At 29.4% G+C, this 17,282-nt stretch overlaps 1 protein-coding gene across 1 annotated transcript; it reads right to left on the reverse strand.

Moving 5' to 3' along the window:
* Positions 1-2,638: 2,638 nt before the first annotated feature.
* LOC124538177 (senecionine N-oxygenase-like) lies at positions 2,639-17,282 on the reverse strand. Its single transcript, XM_047115127.1, has 8 exons — positions 17,055-17,282; positions 8,416-8,609; positions 6,828-6,966; positions 5,323-5,494; positions 4,604-4,876; positions 4,144-4,304; positions 3,260-3,403; positions 2,639-2,856 (listed from the first exon to the last, which is right to left on the reverse strand). Exons 1-8 carry the CDS (start codon positions 17,142-17,144, stop codon positions 2,647-2,649), a joined length of 1,383 nt encoding a protein of 460 aa, XP_046971083.1. The 5' UTR covers positions 17,145-17,282; the 3' UTR covers positions 2,639-2,646.

Below are 17,282 nucleotides of genomic sequence, written 5' to 3' on the forward strand. Positions count from 1 at the left end.
TACTGGCCTATTTATTATAATGAAACGACTTATTATTAAAAACTAAGATAGCTCAGAGTATAAAATATGCCCGGGCAATGGAAACCCCAAGGCAGTTACTACAGCTACGTATAACTTGATCTGCCTATTTACCATCCACTGATCGGCTATTGCACTGACTACATAAATGATCCATCCTAGAGCACAGCCTCAAGACATCGCTCAAATCCTTGCTCACAACTTAAATATCATAACTGTGTTCTTTAGAAAACTTTCAAATTCTCCTCGGATGAAACGGTTTTATATACCATGATCTATGGTGAAATACAATACACTTAAAACCTCTTCTATGTACCTATGCAGCGACGTTTTCGATTGACCTTTTTAAAATATTCCATGAATTAATAATTTATAATCTTATCTTTTAAAATACTCATTTTTGTGTTTATTAATTTTGTATAAAATCATCTATGTTACAAATTGTTATAATTAAAAAATATATATAATAAAATTCAGTTTTTATTAAAAAAAAATTTACTCATATTAATAATATCTTAAAACAGCTTACTAAGTTACTAACCAACAATGTGTGTATCGCGTGTGAATATTTTCCTCCCTATCTGACTTACGTGATTTAGCATTTGAAAGAAGAAAAAGCATCAAGTAACTTTAAAATAACTATTTGTAAGTATAAAATTAGATAGCACCCAATAACAGCACTGTTTCTATCGTAAATAACATATCTAATTAATTCAACTGTACTTAACATCAGCCTAATAATTTGACTTGACTGGAGTCCTATTGAAGTTTGAATGAATGTTTACTTATTCTTTCTTGTTTGCAAGTATGTATATCCTGACAAAGTAATTTTGAAGGAAAACAAATAACCTTATTGGCTAACTCTATAAAATAATTCAAATAAACATGACTTAAATTACATATATAAAAGTTTCACTATATTTTGTGTGAATACTCTTATCAAATTTTCTTTTATGTGTATTATACATATAAACTTGAAACATGATAAAAATTATGGATTTGATATTTCACTGTCCTGTTAGACGAGGTGTGAGATGATACTACATAGATGCCTATAATGTAGTATGAACAGAGAAGTTGATACAGTAACAAATGCAATAGAGGAATACTTGTTTCATATCTAGTGGCTTACATTAATCTGTTAGTTGCATTTTAAAGAAACCCAGATCAACTGAAATCTTTACCTAGGAATTAATGTAAAACAACTCTGATATTAATGGTAACCACAGATAATAAATATTATTCCATTTTAAAAAATAAATTCCCAAATTCGAATATGTGGTAAACACTAAATACTACTACTAGGTTTTATAAAAAGGTAAGTTTAAAATGAAAGTATTACTTATCAACAATAAATTGAAATCATTACATGAATTTATTATTGTTAGCAAGTTTATAATAGCTGTTTTAGCATTGTTTTTGTAATTCTATAAACTGTCAAAATTATAAAAATATTAAAAGTTGGTCCCACTTAACATATAATGTTATTATTACAACCATATTAACAAATATACAATAGTTAGAGCTAATAGAACTAGGATTATTAAAAACTTAAATGACTAATAAGTGCATAATGTTTGAGAAATGTGGTGAAATTATTATTAATAAATTGATTATTATTTACATTATTCATAGTTCATAAACTTAACGGTAACCCTATTAATTGTCATATACACGGATATTAAACTATCTAATTGTAAATTAAATAATTAAATTATAAACATACTTTGCTTTTGCCCAGCCATTGGACTGCTTTAATACAATAAACACATTGTACGAAATAGATAATAGATAACATGGTATTTACTTGAATCATTCGTTTCACAACCCTATTCTTTTTAATAGGTATCCAAATACTTTATTGAATATGACTAACTGAAGTCATAAGTACAGTGTAGCAGATAACACTGCATTGCACAATAGCAAAATGGTATCAAATTTGTGATGTACTCATATACTTAATAATGAAAGTAATTACGTTTTTAAGCAACGGCATTGCATCGCAAGCACCGTTAGTTATTCGAACATTTAAGAACAGATACTTTCTTATTACGATTTAAACGTTAGATTCATCGGAATCTTTATTCGAATTTCTTAATCATCAATTATTTACAAAGCCTTGTTATCGTTATGATATAATATGTGTGTCAAATTGACAGATAAATAGCTTTTAAATTTTAATATTGTACTTTTATGTCAATGATTTTTACATTAGCACAAAGAAGCTCTTTCTACTAAGACTTCAATCACGTCTTCTTCACTTCCAACGAGTTTAATTAAAATTATATACGTACCGATTGATAAAGTTGTCTATATAAAATACCACAATGAAATAAAATATATTAAATATACCTAAGTGTGTTACACAGCAGAGATGTGGGCTTTTAACTGTCAATTTCCTTAAGTCACCAACATTACAAATAATTATATTGACAACTTAAGTGACTTGGTATTTGCACTCAAGGGTTGCAGAGGTAATTATTAATATATTTTTATTAGTCGACGAGACCAAGGGATATTCCTATCATCACGAATATATGCCGATTACCAATTTCGCAAAAATAATTAAAGTAAATAAATTTAGAAGTCACTTTCACAAAAGGAATTTATTTTACTGTGCTTAACTGCTTATAACTCAATCGGACACTCTTGGGCTCTTTCCCCTCCGCCATTATACCACCGTTTGTAATTATTCGAATCAACAATTTCGTAATCATAATCTCTATAATTCAACAGATCCTCTAAACGATTTTTTGCATTGAAATCTCTTATTTTAGTCAATACTGGTGGCGCTCTTGTTACACCCGCTTCCATTGTAAGGTTGGCGAAGTATTGATCCTGGAACATAAAGTCAATAATAGTAATGATATAAAAGAAATTTTAAGTTGAGCTGAAATTGGAAACAAACTGTGTCAAATTCTTCGGACGTGTAAAAATGTAATTTTTTTTAAATTACGAAGCTTAAACGATTATGATGTACTCTATAATTGTGTTTATTTGTTTTAAATTGAGTAATAATTTAAATAATATTAGTACGGTTTCTCTGAATTCCTTCTGAGTGCAACTTATCAATTAAACTGCCGACAAACAACAACCCTTTGTATTTCTGTGATTCAGTTTGTTAGCAATATAATAAGTTATATCTCTCGAAAGACATACCAAAACAGTTCTCATTGTTGGCGGTGCATGGACAATTATATCAACACCAATTTTTGCTCCAATACTATATGTTACAGCTTACCATTTCCGAGCCCACAGTGTTAACATCAATAATCTTCTTATGCTCGTTTTGAAGCTTATACACATGTGCGAGCCAGATCTTGAGCATTTCCTCCTGGGAAGGTAGTTTGAACTTTCCAGCGATCAGCGATGCGACGTACTCTGCCTGTAATATAAGTATGTTGATATATTCCTAGCAATCGTGTTTTTCTGAATTTCGAATTGCTGTTGGACTTATCGGCCTTGACAGCATCACTAATTTGGGAGGCTGAGTCAGTATTTAGCTTTGTTTGAAACGACGGAAAAAAACATTTTAAAGGTCTCCTTTGTAACAATCAACAAAGGATAGTGTTGGCGATAAAAAATTAAGCATGTATACTTTGGCAAATTCAACAATCAGTGTTACTTTAAATCGTACTAAATTATATAATACAAGGCACTCTAAGTACAGAATTCAAGTAAAATTAATTAATGTTCACTAGTTTGCTTTTAAGCTAGATTAAATATTAGTTACAATTTCATACTATCACTCTTATCATATTATTTATGACAAATTGTTACAAACAAGAATAGTGGGTCTCCCGCGAAACTGCGGAATTGCATTTATTCAAAAGGTTTTTTTACTTATTTTACTGCAAACTGGAAGTCACTCGTTTGCATTAAGACAAAATGATAAAACTATTTTTAATGTCAAATAGTATCTTCTTTTTTGTATATCTAAGTCTGGAGCTCTTAACAATGAGACCATAAAAAAATTTTGATGTGCAGCTGTCGTATCATAATCACTGGGACAAAAAACGGTTTACAAATAAAAAAACAAACAGATGGACATAAAAATTACGCAATTTAAAACTTCTCGAAATATGTATATCAAGAATTATTAGACAAAGAACAGATAAATCGAACCTGGGCATCCATTACTCTGTTGATAACTTTGTTCACCACTCCGATGAAGCTCATACTGGGATGTCTAATGTTGACGATGTTCTGGTGCAATGGTAGAATAAACTTGCCGGAGACTGTGAGTCCACAGCTTTTATCCAAGAAAGGGTGGTAAAACTCGTAACCTTGCAAAGAAATAAAGATATATGCACTTAATATAATAAAATAAATAGGAAATTTGTGTTTATAACTTTTTTTGTACAGAGAATTTAAAGAAACCATCGTGTGCAAATAAGAATATGTTACATGAAATTCTACTATATTATCTATGAATACGAAAGACTTTTTTCTTAGCAGGTAGGTTTTATACGCAAATGAAATTTTAGGTTTATATTATTATCCTTTTGATTCTGTTTACAAAATGTCAAGTCTTATAGTATAGTCTTATCTAAGAATCAAAATATAATTGATAATTCTTCGATACCTGTACAAAATATGACATCGTCCACTTCTTCGAGGGTACCATCCTTAAAGACGACTCCGTCCATCGTGAAAGCTTCTATGTCGGGTTTTTTAAAATAATGTTCAGAGAACTTGGGCTGGTTGTAGACCAAGTGATGGCTGTGAAATAGTTTATCGGTGATGTTGTGCAGTTGGCCAGCAAGATCCAATCCCGATGGCCCAGCACCAACGAGGAGCACCCTTCGGCCTTTATATGTCTCCGGCTCTCTATAATCGTGGCTATGGATAATTGATCCTATAAACAAGTAATAAGTTATAGATAGTTAAATGTACGCTAATTGATATGTAAAGATGCACAAGCTGCACGAATATATAATGTCAATTTTTTAGGAAATACTCCGGCAGGTCTGCACGTGATCTTTCTAACCCTTATAGTAACATACAGCGAAGCGAAGCTGTTTTAATTTTTGCAGAGTAGGATCACCTATCCGTCAAAATTAGAACCTGACATACTACCAAAATTATTTTCCAGTAAAATTAGTATCAAACAAACGAGGAACTATTTAATATTTAATTTAATTTTAAAATATTTATTTTTCCGAATTTCCGAAGTTTATCCCTTGCGTATTCGGTATCCGATTGGAAACGAAAAAGACAAAATCCTATAGCAGCCGAAAATTTGTTACTCTATAGTTTTAACCGAACTTATAATAATTGATTTCACATTAAAAGATTATTTACCGTTAAAAATATCTTGTCCAGAAAAACTGGGCATGAGTGGTCTCACATATTGACCATTGGCGATGATTACAAAATCACAAGACACCGTATGGTTGCTTCTGTCTTCAGTCTGTGTGTACGACACCTCCCAATGGTGATCAATCCATTTTACTGACGTCACAAAACTCCGAAGCTGTAAATAGAACACACTGGTTGCAGAAAAATAAAAACAAAAGACTAAGAACTACAAAAATATATCGTTAAAAATAGATCTCACATTTTATGTAACGTGACGTCACAATAAATCAATTGTTTTTGAAATAATATGTATAAAAACAGAATCGTATTTGGCCTTAATTAAGTATTCTTACGTTTTAATGGAAACAAACGACGAAGAGACCGTCTCTCAAACTTCAATACGATTTCCATAGAATTGTTATCTATTTGAAAAGATTTATTTCCTTATAATTATATTTTGTTAAGACATACACGGATATTAAAATAAACTGTATTAGTAATAAACGAGTACTTTGAAATATAATGGTTACCTATCAGAATTGAAGCTTTTATGACAAACGTAATATAAGTACCTAAATATATTAACAGTCCGTAAATCACATTTCGTCCTCAAGATCGGAATTGCGATTCAACGGGTAATTCTCCGTGTTCGCATTCTTGCCATCGTTCCACGCGATCATGATTTATATAATGGCTTTTTTTTTTATTTCTGAATAAGAACGTTCTTATAGATTTGTATATATATTGGACCAATAACATTTTCTAATAATCTTAACACATACATGAGTTTAACCACGGGTTAAGGTTAGAGGAAATATTCTGCGTTAATTAAAATCACAGTCACTAAACAATGGAATATAATTTAAAAGCGTAGGATTAGTACACAAGACACCTACGAAAATTGTTATTCAATTTCAAGGCTATTTATACTAATATATTACTGTCACTTTTCATACAATAGTCATAATCTACATCTTCTTTACATCGCTTTGAATTCTTGGCACGCTTTAACACCGAGCTAGCCCTTCCGTTGTAGAACATTTGATCTTTAACAATAGTCTTATAAATGGTTTGAGATTAGCTTGCATAAAAAGTATAAACCGACTTCAAATATAATCTACGTATAATAAAATTTTACTCAATGCATATGTATTTATACACGTAAATATACCAAAATAACATTTTTTACATTTTTTTGTCGATCTGTCTGTCTGTTTGTTACGGCTAATCTCTGGAATGGCTGGACCGATTTAGACGGAACTTACACTGGAAAATAACTGATATAATAGGGATTAACTTAGGCTACAATAATATTTCTTTTTTGTTAAATTCGAACGCGTACAAGGTCGCGGGCACAGCTAGTATCATATATGAATCAAAAGAACGAAGGTTTAAGGCATAAAAATAGATCGATAACTGATCTCTACACACATAATAAATATATGTACCTACTAAATAATATTTAGTATAGAAAATTAGTGTTATTCTTATAAGACATACCTACTTACATGAATATTCGGCATCAAGTTGAAATGTTTTACAAACGACTGTAAGTATTTGTAGAAGCAGGTTCCTGTTGGGTACGAGGGTGCGCTATCTGGGAAAGGAAAACCTCCAAACTCCATTGTCTGTCGTGGTGTATTGGTTCTGGAATAATATCGAGGATACAATACTTAGGATAGCAACGAAGGTTGACTTTTCTGAACAATAATTTGTATGTACAGATATCTCAAAGAAAGAGGTGCACAATTTATTTCTACATTTTCTTATAGCTTGTTTGATTTTATGAATTGATTTGATGATTCTTTTAACGATAAGTTCAGTATAACTCCAAGGTTTTGGATATTGTTTTTAATAGAAGCATTCAGGCATTTTTAATCTAAATTTAATCTTTTAACATTATTGTAGCTTAATTTATGGACATCTGAAGAGTTTATATGAGAACTTTTTAATGACATTGACTGCTTTTTTAAAACATGTGTTTTTGCTAGATAGCTCATAAAGAATGCATTCATTTTGTGTTTTAGAACAATGCATACCTAATAGCATTTTATCTTGACATTTCAAACTTTTATTTCTTTTTAGGTTTTTTTTTTGTGGATAACTTGAAACCGCATTAATCATTATGCATTCATAAAAGTTTATGGCCGGTTCCTTAAATGTAATACTTGGAAAAATAAATAAATTATAAACTTAAAGATAAGCTAACTCAATAATATAAAAGTTCAAATCAAGATTTAAATGTTTCAAGAGCTTTATTAGTTTAATTAACAAACCATTAATATTTGATTCCATTATATCAACTATTGGCGGATTAAATTTTAGAAAATGCTTTCTTTAGGTAAAATGAAATTGACGAAAAAATTCAAATCAGAAATTATTTTTTCTCGTAATTCATATACAATCAGTTATTCGTGTTATATATCTACAATAATGTGATTTGATAACTAAAAAAATACCTTGCTAATCAATAATCAAAAATCAAAATATACTTTATTCAAGTGGGCTTTTTCAAGCACTTTTGAATCGTCATATAACAATTAAGTGAAGCTACCACCGGTTCGGAAAGTAGATTCTACCGAGAAGAACCGACAAGAAACTCAGTAGTTACTCTTTCTCAACATTTAAAAAAAATACAGTCATGTTAGTCAATACAATTATTTATTTATTTATTTATTTATTTAACACTTTTTGTACACCACAATTACAATTACAAACGATTACAGATATTTAAATTAATATATCCTGCCTGGAAGTCAACAGGTATTAATTCCACGCTTTTTTATCATCTACAAAATCTTGTATCGAATAATAGGCCTTTTTTACCAATGTATTTTTTATAAACGATTTGAATTTACGAGACGGCAAAGTTAAAAATGTCGGCGGAATTTTATTATAGAAATGGATACCTTGCCCCAAGAAAGATTTATTGACTTTGCGGAGTCGAAAACTTGGCGTTATAAGCTTATCCTTACTTCTAGTGCATATACAATGTAATATTATACATTACTTACAAATAACAAAAAAAAATCGTAATTGTTTATGTTTAATAATCAGTAGGCGTCAAATAAGCTTAGCTAATTATGTGTTATTTACCTGAGGTATTTATACATGCTAGTTAGCACGGGTATCCCATCTTCATCCAAGCCCACGTGTGGGTCAAATCGCCAGGTACCACCAACATGCTTGGACGCCTCAAATACAGTGAAATTTACACCGAACTCTTTTAAATATCGCGAGACAGCTAACCCGCAGTAACCCGCCCCTATCACGCAGGTGTGTGAATCCGGCTGAAAATAAAAACACTGTTACATTAAAAAAACATAATTTCAACATGAGATTAACTTGGTGCATATTTCCTTGCTTTTAATATGCCTTTATCATACTGCATACATTATACAACATTCTAATCGATTAGTACCTATTTGTCATATAATATATTCCTTTATGGTAATGCTGCAGACATGAACGATATTAATTCATTAAAAAAAGACAAAAGACTATTTAGAATCTCAAAGCCGACTCCCATTGGAATATGTTTAACAAAGTTAAAAAAAAAACTTGCAATGTTACGAATATCTACAATAATATCACATAAAATTTAATAATATTGAACAACATCGCATACATTACTCTGTAATGTAATACTCTTTACTCACTATAAAGTAAGCTAAAGCACTTGTGCTATGGAAAATCTAAAGTAACGACGGTATCAAAAACACCCAGACCTGAGAAAACATAGGAACTAATGAAGTTTTTCTAAATTGCCTCGGCCGGATTCTAATCGAACCCGGGACCCCTGAGTGGCTTACCCAAGAAAACCGGTGTACACACTACTCGACCACGGACGTCGTCATATAGAAACAGGTATATACATTAAGTTCTTGTTAATTACACTTGTTTTGTTTTGTATTTAAATCAAACGCCTTCTACATTACATTACCAAGAATGCCTTGTCAACTAAAAAAAATGCATATAAAAACCGAAGCCACAAATGAATTGGCAATACTCTCGTAATTAACCTTCAACTCAATTTAGTCGGTGTTTCCAATCATGAGATCAGAACCCATCTCTGTTTACATGAGATGGTCATAAACTCGCACAAGTTGCATTTTATTGCATAACCTATTGCGTAGAAGAACATAATGGCATGTTATAAATTTTCCAAGTATACGAGGAGAGACATCCATAAATTCAAGGCGACCTTGAACTACTTATATATAAACCAGTTGATTTTTATCGCTTAAAAAAGTAATTGGTTACCTGAGCAGTATCTTTTTCCCGCGAATATTATCTATTTAAATCAATCTACTAATTAAAATATGTATTTATAAAAAGTGTAATTTTTCGCAATCCTTAATTGAATAGTTTGAATAGTGATTCATTTTTTAAATTATAACTTTACAGAATACTTAAGTTATATGTAACTTGATTTCTTTAGTTTAGTTGGGCTTAATCCGCCACGCTGCTCCAATCTGGGGTGGTGAATACCTACATTTATTTTTATTTTTTTATGGTATAGGTTGGCAGACGAGCATATGGGCCACCTGGTGGTAAGTGGTCACCATCGTCCATAGACAATGACGCTGTAAGAAATATTAACTAGGTATTCCTTACATCATCAATGTGCCACCAACCTTGGGAACTAAGATGTTATGTCCCTTGTGCCTGTAGTTACACTGGCTCACTTACCCTTCAGACCGGAACACAACAATACTGAGTACTGTTATTTGGCGGTAGAATAACTGATGTGTGGGTGGTACCTAGCCAGACGGGCTTACACAAAGCCCTACTACCAAGTAAAAATACATATGTATACATACATATGTCGCAGAAATTCGATGAAATTAGACACATACAGGTTTCCTTACGCCCTGAACGAATGAAATGAAATGAATTATAAAATTAAGCAACTCAAAATTTAGTGTTGCTTGCCTAAATTTGTATCCGCAATATTCGATGAAGATGCTCGCTTTCTTCTGTCATGCACATTATCAAACACTATCCTCACAAATTCAATCGCTTCTTCCACTAAAGTCATCGCTTTCATTACATTATCTATAAATCGTCTTAAATTAATTCTGATTATGCTTCTGATTATAATATTAAGTATTTCAAACAAAATTATAAATTTGAGTAGTAAACATACAGGCATACTTTTTTATTTATTGAAACTAGAAGAAAAAATTAACTATCATATTATTTTATTTAAACGTAGAAGAACAAGAAAAATATGTTTTAATTGTAAAATAGTTCTGTTATTATTTATTATGAACCTATTGGTTATTAATTGGTTGTTTTTTATAAACAGAAATTGTACAACGAACTGCTTCACAAGCCGCAACATATTAAGTTATTTACATTGTAATCATTACTTAAAGGCCACGGTGACCATCAATAAGTGATTTAACACTTAAAGCGACAGGTGAAGACGTAACTAATCGTTTTTCAATTCATGTAGGTTAACTACCTAATTAGTCTAGATAAATAAATAATATACTAAGGAAACCCGGTTTGTCAGTCAGTAATTAAAATCGAAAAGCCATAATGCCCCAAGATAACAATCGCTATTGATATTTCAAAGTATGCTTAATTTATGTTTACAATAATTCACCTCGAGGTCTCACTAACCCGTATATCCACTTATGTTAGTCTAATTTATAATATACTAGGGACTCGCCCCGATTTCGAACGGGTGCAATACTGATACTAAATATATTATGTACTACAAATTTTGTTTTGTTGTTTTGTTTTGTTTATTTACGACATCACATTAGAAACTTCTAAAATTATCAGTGTTTCTTAACTATATTGTCCATGTATTATAGACAAAAACGTTCCTCTCGAATGACTCTATCTAATATAATATACTATTCATCACTCCATCCGTTGCGCAGTTTTAAAGATAGGTAGAAGTATACATAGGTATAGACAGACAGCGGGAAACGACTCTCTTTTGTATCATGATATGGAGTTTGATATTAATTGTATGTGTTATAAATATGTTTTAAACATTTATCATTGAATACATAAATATACAAAACACATTATTTATTTATTTTTAATTTCCTTAAACTTTAGCCTGTGAACGACATTGAGAGAATCCTGTTTATTTTGTCTAAAAAGCTTGTGCGTGATACTAAAACTATATTATGATATCTGTATATATCTTATAATTGTGTATATTATATATTTGTGTTTCAATATTAGACAGTTAAATTTGCGAATATGACGCCTAGCGCTGGGCTACAGCCTCCTCCCTTTTGAAAAAAAGGGTGGCATACAACAGGTAGAATCCGTGATGTTCGACGCAAATGCAAGTTTTCTGTCATCTGGGTCATCGCTTCATAAATAAACTATTTAGTAATCATAAGATAAACGATCTTTAGCGCCATCATCACATGACTGGAAATTGCGAGAGTTGAATATTTAATTAGTTACACAAGAACTCAATTTCTAATTCTTATGTGTTTGGAATACAAGCAACAACGGATTAAATAATAAATAACGTTAGGGATTATAGCCCTAGTGTGTTAAATAATATGAATCATTATTACATATCTTTATTTAGATATATCCTTATTCATTGCTTGTGTTACAGTTACATTTCGTCAATATATGTAGCAATTTGTTACGTATTATTTTATAAATTACATTACATGTGCAATAAGTGCATAAAATAATATCCGCAATTTTGTATATAAATAAATCTTTGTCTTTATCTGATTTATATAACCTTAGAATATTAACTACATTTTTTTAATAAATTAAATACATATATCTAGTTGTTTTTTTTCTATTCAGACAATTATTATTATCTTAAATAGAAAATGATTTTTATTAATAAAAATAATCCTTGAAGTATCCGGATTGGTTTCCTTTTATAATACACATAAAAAACAAACCAAAATAACGGAACAAATGATAATTAAAATATTCTAATCATTCATAGTGTATACAATGATCAGTGCAAAATATTCTTGTCGCTGATAGAATAGCTGGTGCATATTTGCATGTTATCTCAAGGATTTCAGGTTATCGTGACCATTTTAACGATCGAAAATAACTAGCGATATCCCATAATGGAGGTGGTATCTGCATTCAGCTGTATGAGCCATCATTTCTACTGCCCATGACACCATTGGCCAGTGAAGAGAAAAAGCTGTTTGCTGGTCGGTAAAAAATAATAATTATACGTTGCACGATCATCGCATGTTTTTTTTTAAAAATCACCGTATCTTTTTTTTCGTTTTTTCACAGATTAAAAAGAATAATAATAAATAACAAACTTTAATATCGTAGGTATGAAAAGATGTGTGAAATATCGTATTATTATTTAAATAAGTGTAACGTACGATGAAAATGCACGCAAAATTATAAAAAAGCATTAAAATTTAAATTTATATAATACCTACCTAGCCATTCGTGTTAAATTGGGATATTTATATATTAAAGTTATTTAAAATGGACCGATAAAAATAAATATCTATATATCATATGAAAGCACATAGCAATAAAGACATTTCTATATTTTAATTAAAAAATATACGATAAGCCGGATTTTTTTACCGTAACACATTAGAATATTAGCAATAGTAATATAATTAAAAATAATCACTAAAACCAAGCAAGAAAAATATGTATTTATATGTAAGAAACGATTGCGTCATTGAACATGTATTTAATTAAAATCGTACCTTATAATAATATACAAAGATATGATATAATCTTGCAATAAGTGGCAATTTATTCATTCTTATTCTCCAACAATAATGACAGTTCAACAACAAATATACATAATCATTGACACGCGTGATATTTCTTTATATTATTTATATAGCTGAACGTAAGACGTATCATAATTGATACTCAGCAATATCTCTTTTTCGATCTCGCATCTCAATCCGACTTACGCTCATATTTTTATACGTATTTTATAGAATAGTATATAAAACAAAGTCGCTTTTCTGTCCCAATATATGCTATGTACGCTTAATTCTTTAAAACTACGCAACGGATTTTAATGCGGTTTTTTTTAAATAGATAGAGTGATTCGAGAGGAAGGTTTGTGTAACACGTGTACAACATAGCAAAGAATCACTGATCATTTTAGAGATTTGTAATGTCATATCAAAAAAAATCTATGGTATATTTAGCATCAATATTACACCCTTGCAAAGCCGAGGTCGCTAGTGTTATAATAAGTTCCTTTATTAGGTACTGTTCTAACGCAATATATTATATGATATATAGCGAATTATGTCACTCTATTTGATGATGAAATTGTCGACTTGGCTACATTCTTGGCCAACACTGACAAATATTTTGAAAAAGAATTTTAAAATACTTAATAGGATATTCATTGCCATACGTATAAATTAAAAAGTATATTAATAAAATCTAACTCTCACACTTTTTAATTACATTCGTATAGTTTCACAGGTAATAAAAATAATTGTGGAAATAACACATTACTCTTAATATGAAAGCGTGTGGAATTAGCGTTAAGCGCTAAAATTACCGTCGGTAATTATTTTTATATAATAAAAATAACAGTTTAATAAATAAAAGTAAAAAGTAAAGTAACAGCCTGAAAATTACTCTAATTCTTTTCCTTATAAAGATATAAGAGAATGTACAATTATAGTAAGTATAATATTCTACTACTATAATAAATAGTGTCTGCCTGTATGTCAGTTACGCTTTTGCTTGATAAAATAATCGAATCGATGAAATTTCATATCGAACAAGAAAAACTATAGAGCTCTACGGAAGAACAGGCCTTTTATACCTAAATGACTACAGTAACTAGCGAACAAATAGTCATAAAACTATTTATATATGTATTTAGGTATGTGGGTGTGGAATAAACCACGATTTCACATGAAAATATAAATAAATCGCAACTATTAAGACATCATGGACAACAACAAAACAAAATATTTGCTGTAACTATATAGAAAAACGTACATTCTCTGTAACTAACTTGACCATTCATCTGATTCATCAGAGATTTTAATTGAATAACGCATCTGTTGAATAACTTATGTGGCATTGTTACAAAACTTTTATTGATAAGAGACAAATATCTACAATAATATTACAGAATTTATTATTATTTCCTTCATAAAATGCAAATTCAAAACATAGTTTGATTACGTCATTTTAAAATAGGTATGTTCGATATAAAAAATTTACAAAGTAAAAAATGTATTATGAATACCATACATGGTATTTAATAATAATTTACAATATAATAATACAACGAACCGAATAACATTATTTATTTGTGCGTCTATTTTTTTGCCTTATTCTTGTTTTGTAAAATATTTATAATATTTTTATTCAGAGTCAGTCAGTTCAGAAAGATGTACAATTTTATTAAAATAAAATATATAATAGCAATTGTCTACACGTTGATTTGTGATGAGGCAATATAAGATATGTGTTTACGAGTATGGAGAGATATTATGTGAGCCGGTTGCTAAACGCTTCCCGTTTTGCCTTGAGCAAGTTACCGCGCTTTGTGCGCATGGCGGTCGGCGGTCCACAGGGCACAGGTACACATTATACATATAAATAATAGATAATGTTTGCGTTATTTGATTATTATTTAATCCTTAATTCTGCTACTAACAAATATTCAAAAATATCCAAAATTATTAATATAATATTACTTTTCATAATCGTAATTTAATAAAATAAAAAAAAATCCTATAGAAATCGATCGTACATTTCTGAACTCCTTAAAATTAAGTATTTTCCTTAATTTTAATGAAATTATTTATCATTTATTGAGTTTTTATATTGTCACTTCTAACAGAAATAACAAATAATAATAATAAATATAATTTTTAGTATTGTATATGTACAAATAATATAATTTAATAATAAGATTGTTAAGCGGTCACTGCTCTACATATAACAAACCGGTTTACGTTTGGATTGTTAAATTTTTTTTACTCCTAGAAATTACCTTAAATGGCAAGTAAGATGTAACGTATACATCCGTTTTCAACCAATATAAAATATCTTTACTAAACTGACACTGGGTTATCTTTAACGATTATTTCCTCAATGCTTCAACATTAGATTTTTTGCTAATTTAATTCTTCTTAGAAACGTTGGAGATCAACTTACATAAACACCAGATTGGAACATGAGGAAAACCAAGCATAAGTATCTGAGTATCAAAAAATATCTATTAAATATATTAACCTAAAATGATATGTATATTGAAGTTTAAACATTTTCGACTTACCTAATACGTGTTAAATTATGCATTAGCAATGGCATAACACATATCTAATATATAGCTTAAAAAGTACTCGATGTCGTTAGTAACATATAATTATATAATTTTTGGTCAACTCGTTTCAAAAACATAATAACTTAATTGTCTAATTATAGTTACTACCTTTATTACGTTTATTATAGGGTACTTGTTACGTAATAAATTTTCGAAATGCAAATTTACTCATTTAGTCTAAAGATCCATTCTAAAACCATTAAACGGTCAGAACGGGGTTAAAGCATTGAACAGATACTGGTATAATACCGGAAGTAAAAGATAAAACGACGTTTTGTGTCTTAGACGCAATTTCACAAAATGCAAACTTAAAGACATTTTACTTATTACTTACTTGGTATTTCTTTGATTTAAAAGAACTATGCAGATATAATATTAAATATTTTTATACTTATATCAATAATAAGCTACGTTTCGTAATATAATATACTCAGTATATCCCTAACTTCTTCTCTTGCATATATAAGAAATGTTTCTGGTAATAAGTATTTAAATATAATACTTTGTTGTGAAATAGTCACGTTAAATAATAATTTAACAAGTTGTATATGGTTCTTTTTAGCAGCAAACATTCATTTAACATATTCATAATTTTTTTAAATATAGATATTAGAAGACTTATTTTGTTTTACCTAACTTAGCAGACTACTAAAACAATATACGTAAAACTTATTCCAGAAGATGTAGAGCGATTCTAAGCTTATAATTATTTATATAACTTCACTTACTTTAAATAAGGACTAGACATCAATAATCTTTTTTTAATTACTAAAAATATATTGAATATTATTAATAAAGTAGGATACTGATTTACAGCTATAATATATTGTTAACTTGTAGTCTGTTAAACGCTGAATATGTTAAAATCCATAAATTCAATTTGAAAAAATTTACGAATAAGTACGGGCATGAGTTCAACTTTATTTATTTAACAACAAAAGTAATTACGTTTTCTTGCATTCCCTTGTTTTACAAACCGGTTAATGGTTAATATATTGCATAACATTTGATTTGTATCACGCAAGTGATTCAATGCAAGCTAAGATTATTTCCTTAAATTATTTTAATTCCAACTAAGATTATTATTATTCAGATTAAATGATAATGTATATAAATTAACGACCGTGTAACGAAACTCAATTATAATTTATAATTTAAATAAGGTAACGGTTTATTACAGAATTAAATACAGATTACAAATAATATACGACTAATGAAGTTATTACATTATAATGTAAAATACAGATTTTTAATGACAAAAAATCAGTACAAAATTTATAAATATTAAAATATTTGCTCTTATTGAAAAATAAATTTTAGTTTGAATTTATTAGATAAAAAATAATGTTTTATTTATACATCTAATTATAACACTTATCTATTTATTTATCGTTTAGAAAGTTATAAGTATTAAATAAGATCTTACCAAAGAAAGTGCGAGGCTTCCAATGTTATTACTATTTAAGCACAATAATAATATTGTATATGACCACAAACCACTTAATAAATACGTCATGTTTATTTTTTTAATAACACTATACACTTATATTATATTTCGTGTTCGCTGCATCAACCTTTTTTAGTGAATGAATTCGCGTAAGTCTGTTCTTGTCGAGCGATCGCACAGCGAATGAGGTTCTACTTCCAAAGTGAG

Source organism: Vanessa cardui, chromosome 20 (genome assembly GCF_905220365.1).
Source record: "Vanessa cardui chromosome 20, ilVanCard2.1, whole genome shotgun sequence".
NCBI classification, from domain to species: Eukaryota; Metazoa; Arthropoda; class Insecta; order Lepidoptera; family Nymphalidae; genus Vanessa; species Vanessa cardui.

Bases quoted from the DNA above. Each gene is read 5' to 3' on its own strand.
- LOC124538177 (XM_047115127.1), bottom strand. From the start codon at position 17,144: ATGACGTATTTATTAAGTGGTTTGTGGTCATATACAATATTATTATTG. The intron at 6,967-8,415 runs GTAAATAACACA...ATATTATTCCAG, and splicing joins AGCATGTATAAATACCTCAG to AACCAATACACCACGACAGA. The intron at 5,495-6,827 runs GTAAGTAGGTAT...TTCTATTTACAG, and splicing joins ACTTGATGCCGAATATTCAT to CTTCGGAGTTTTGTGACGTC.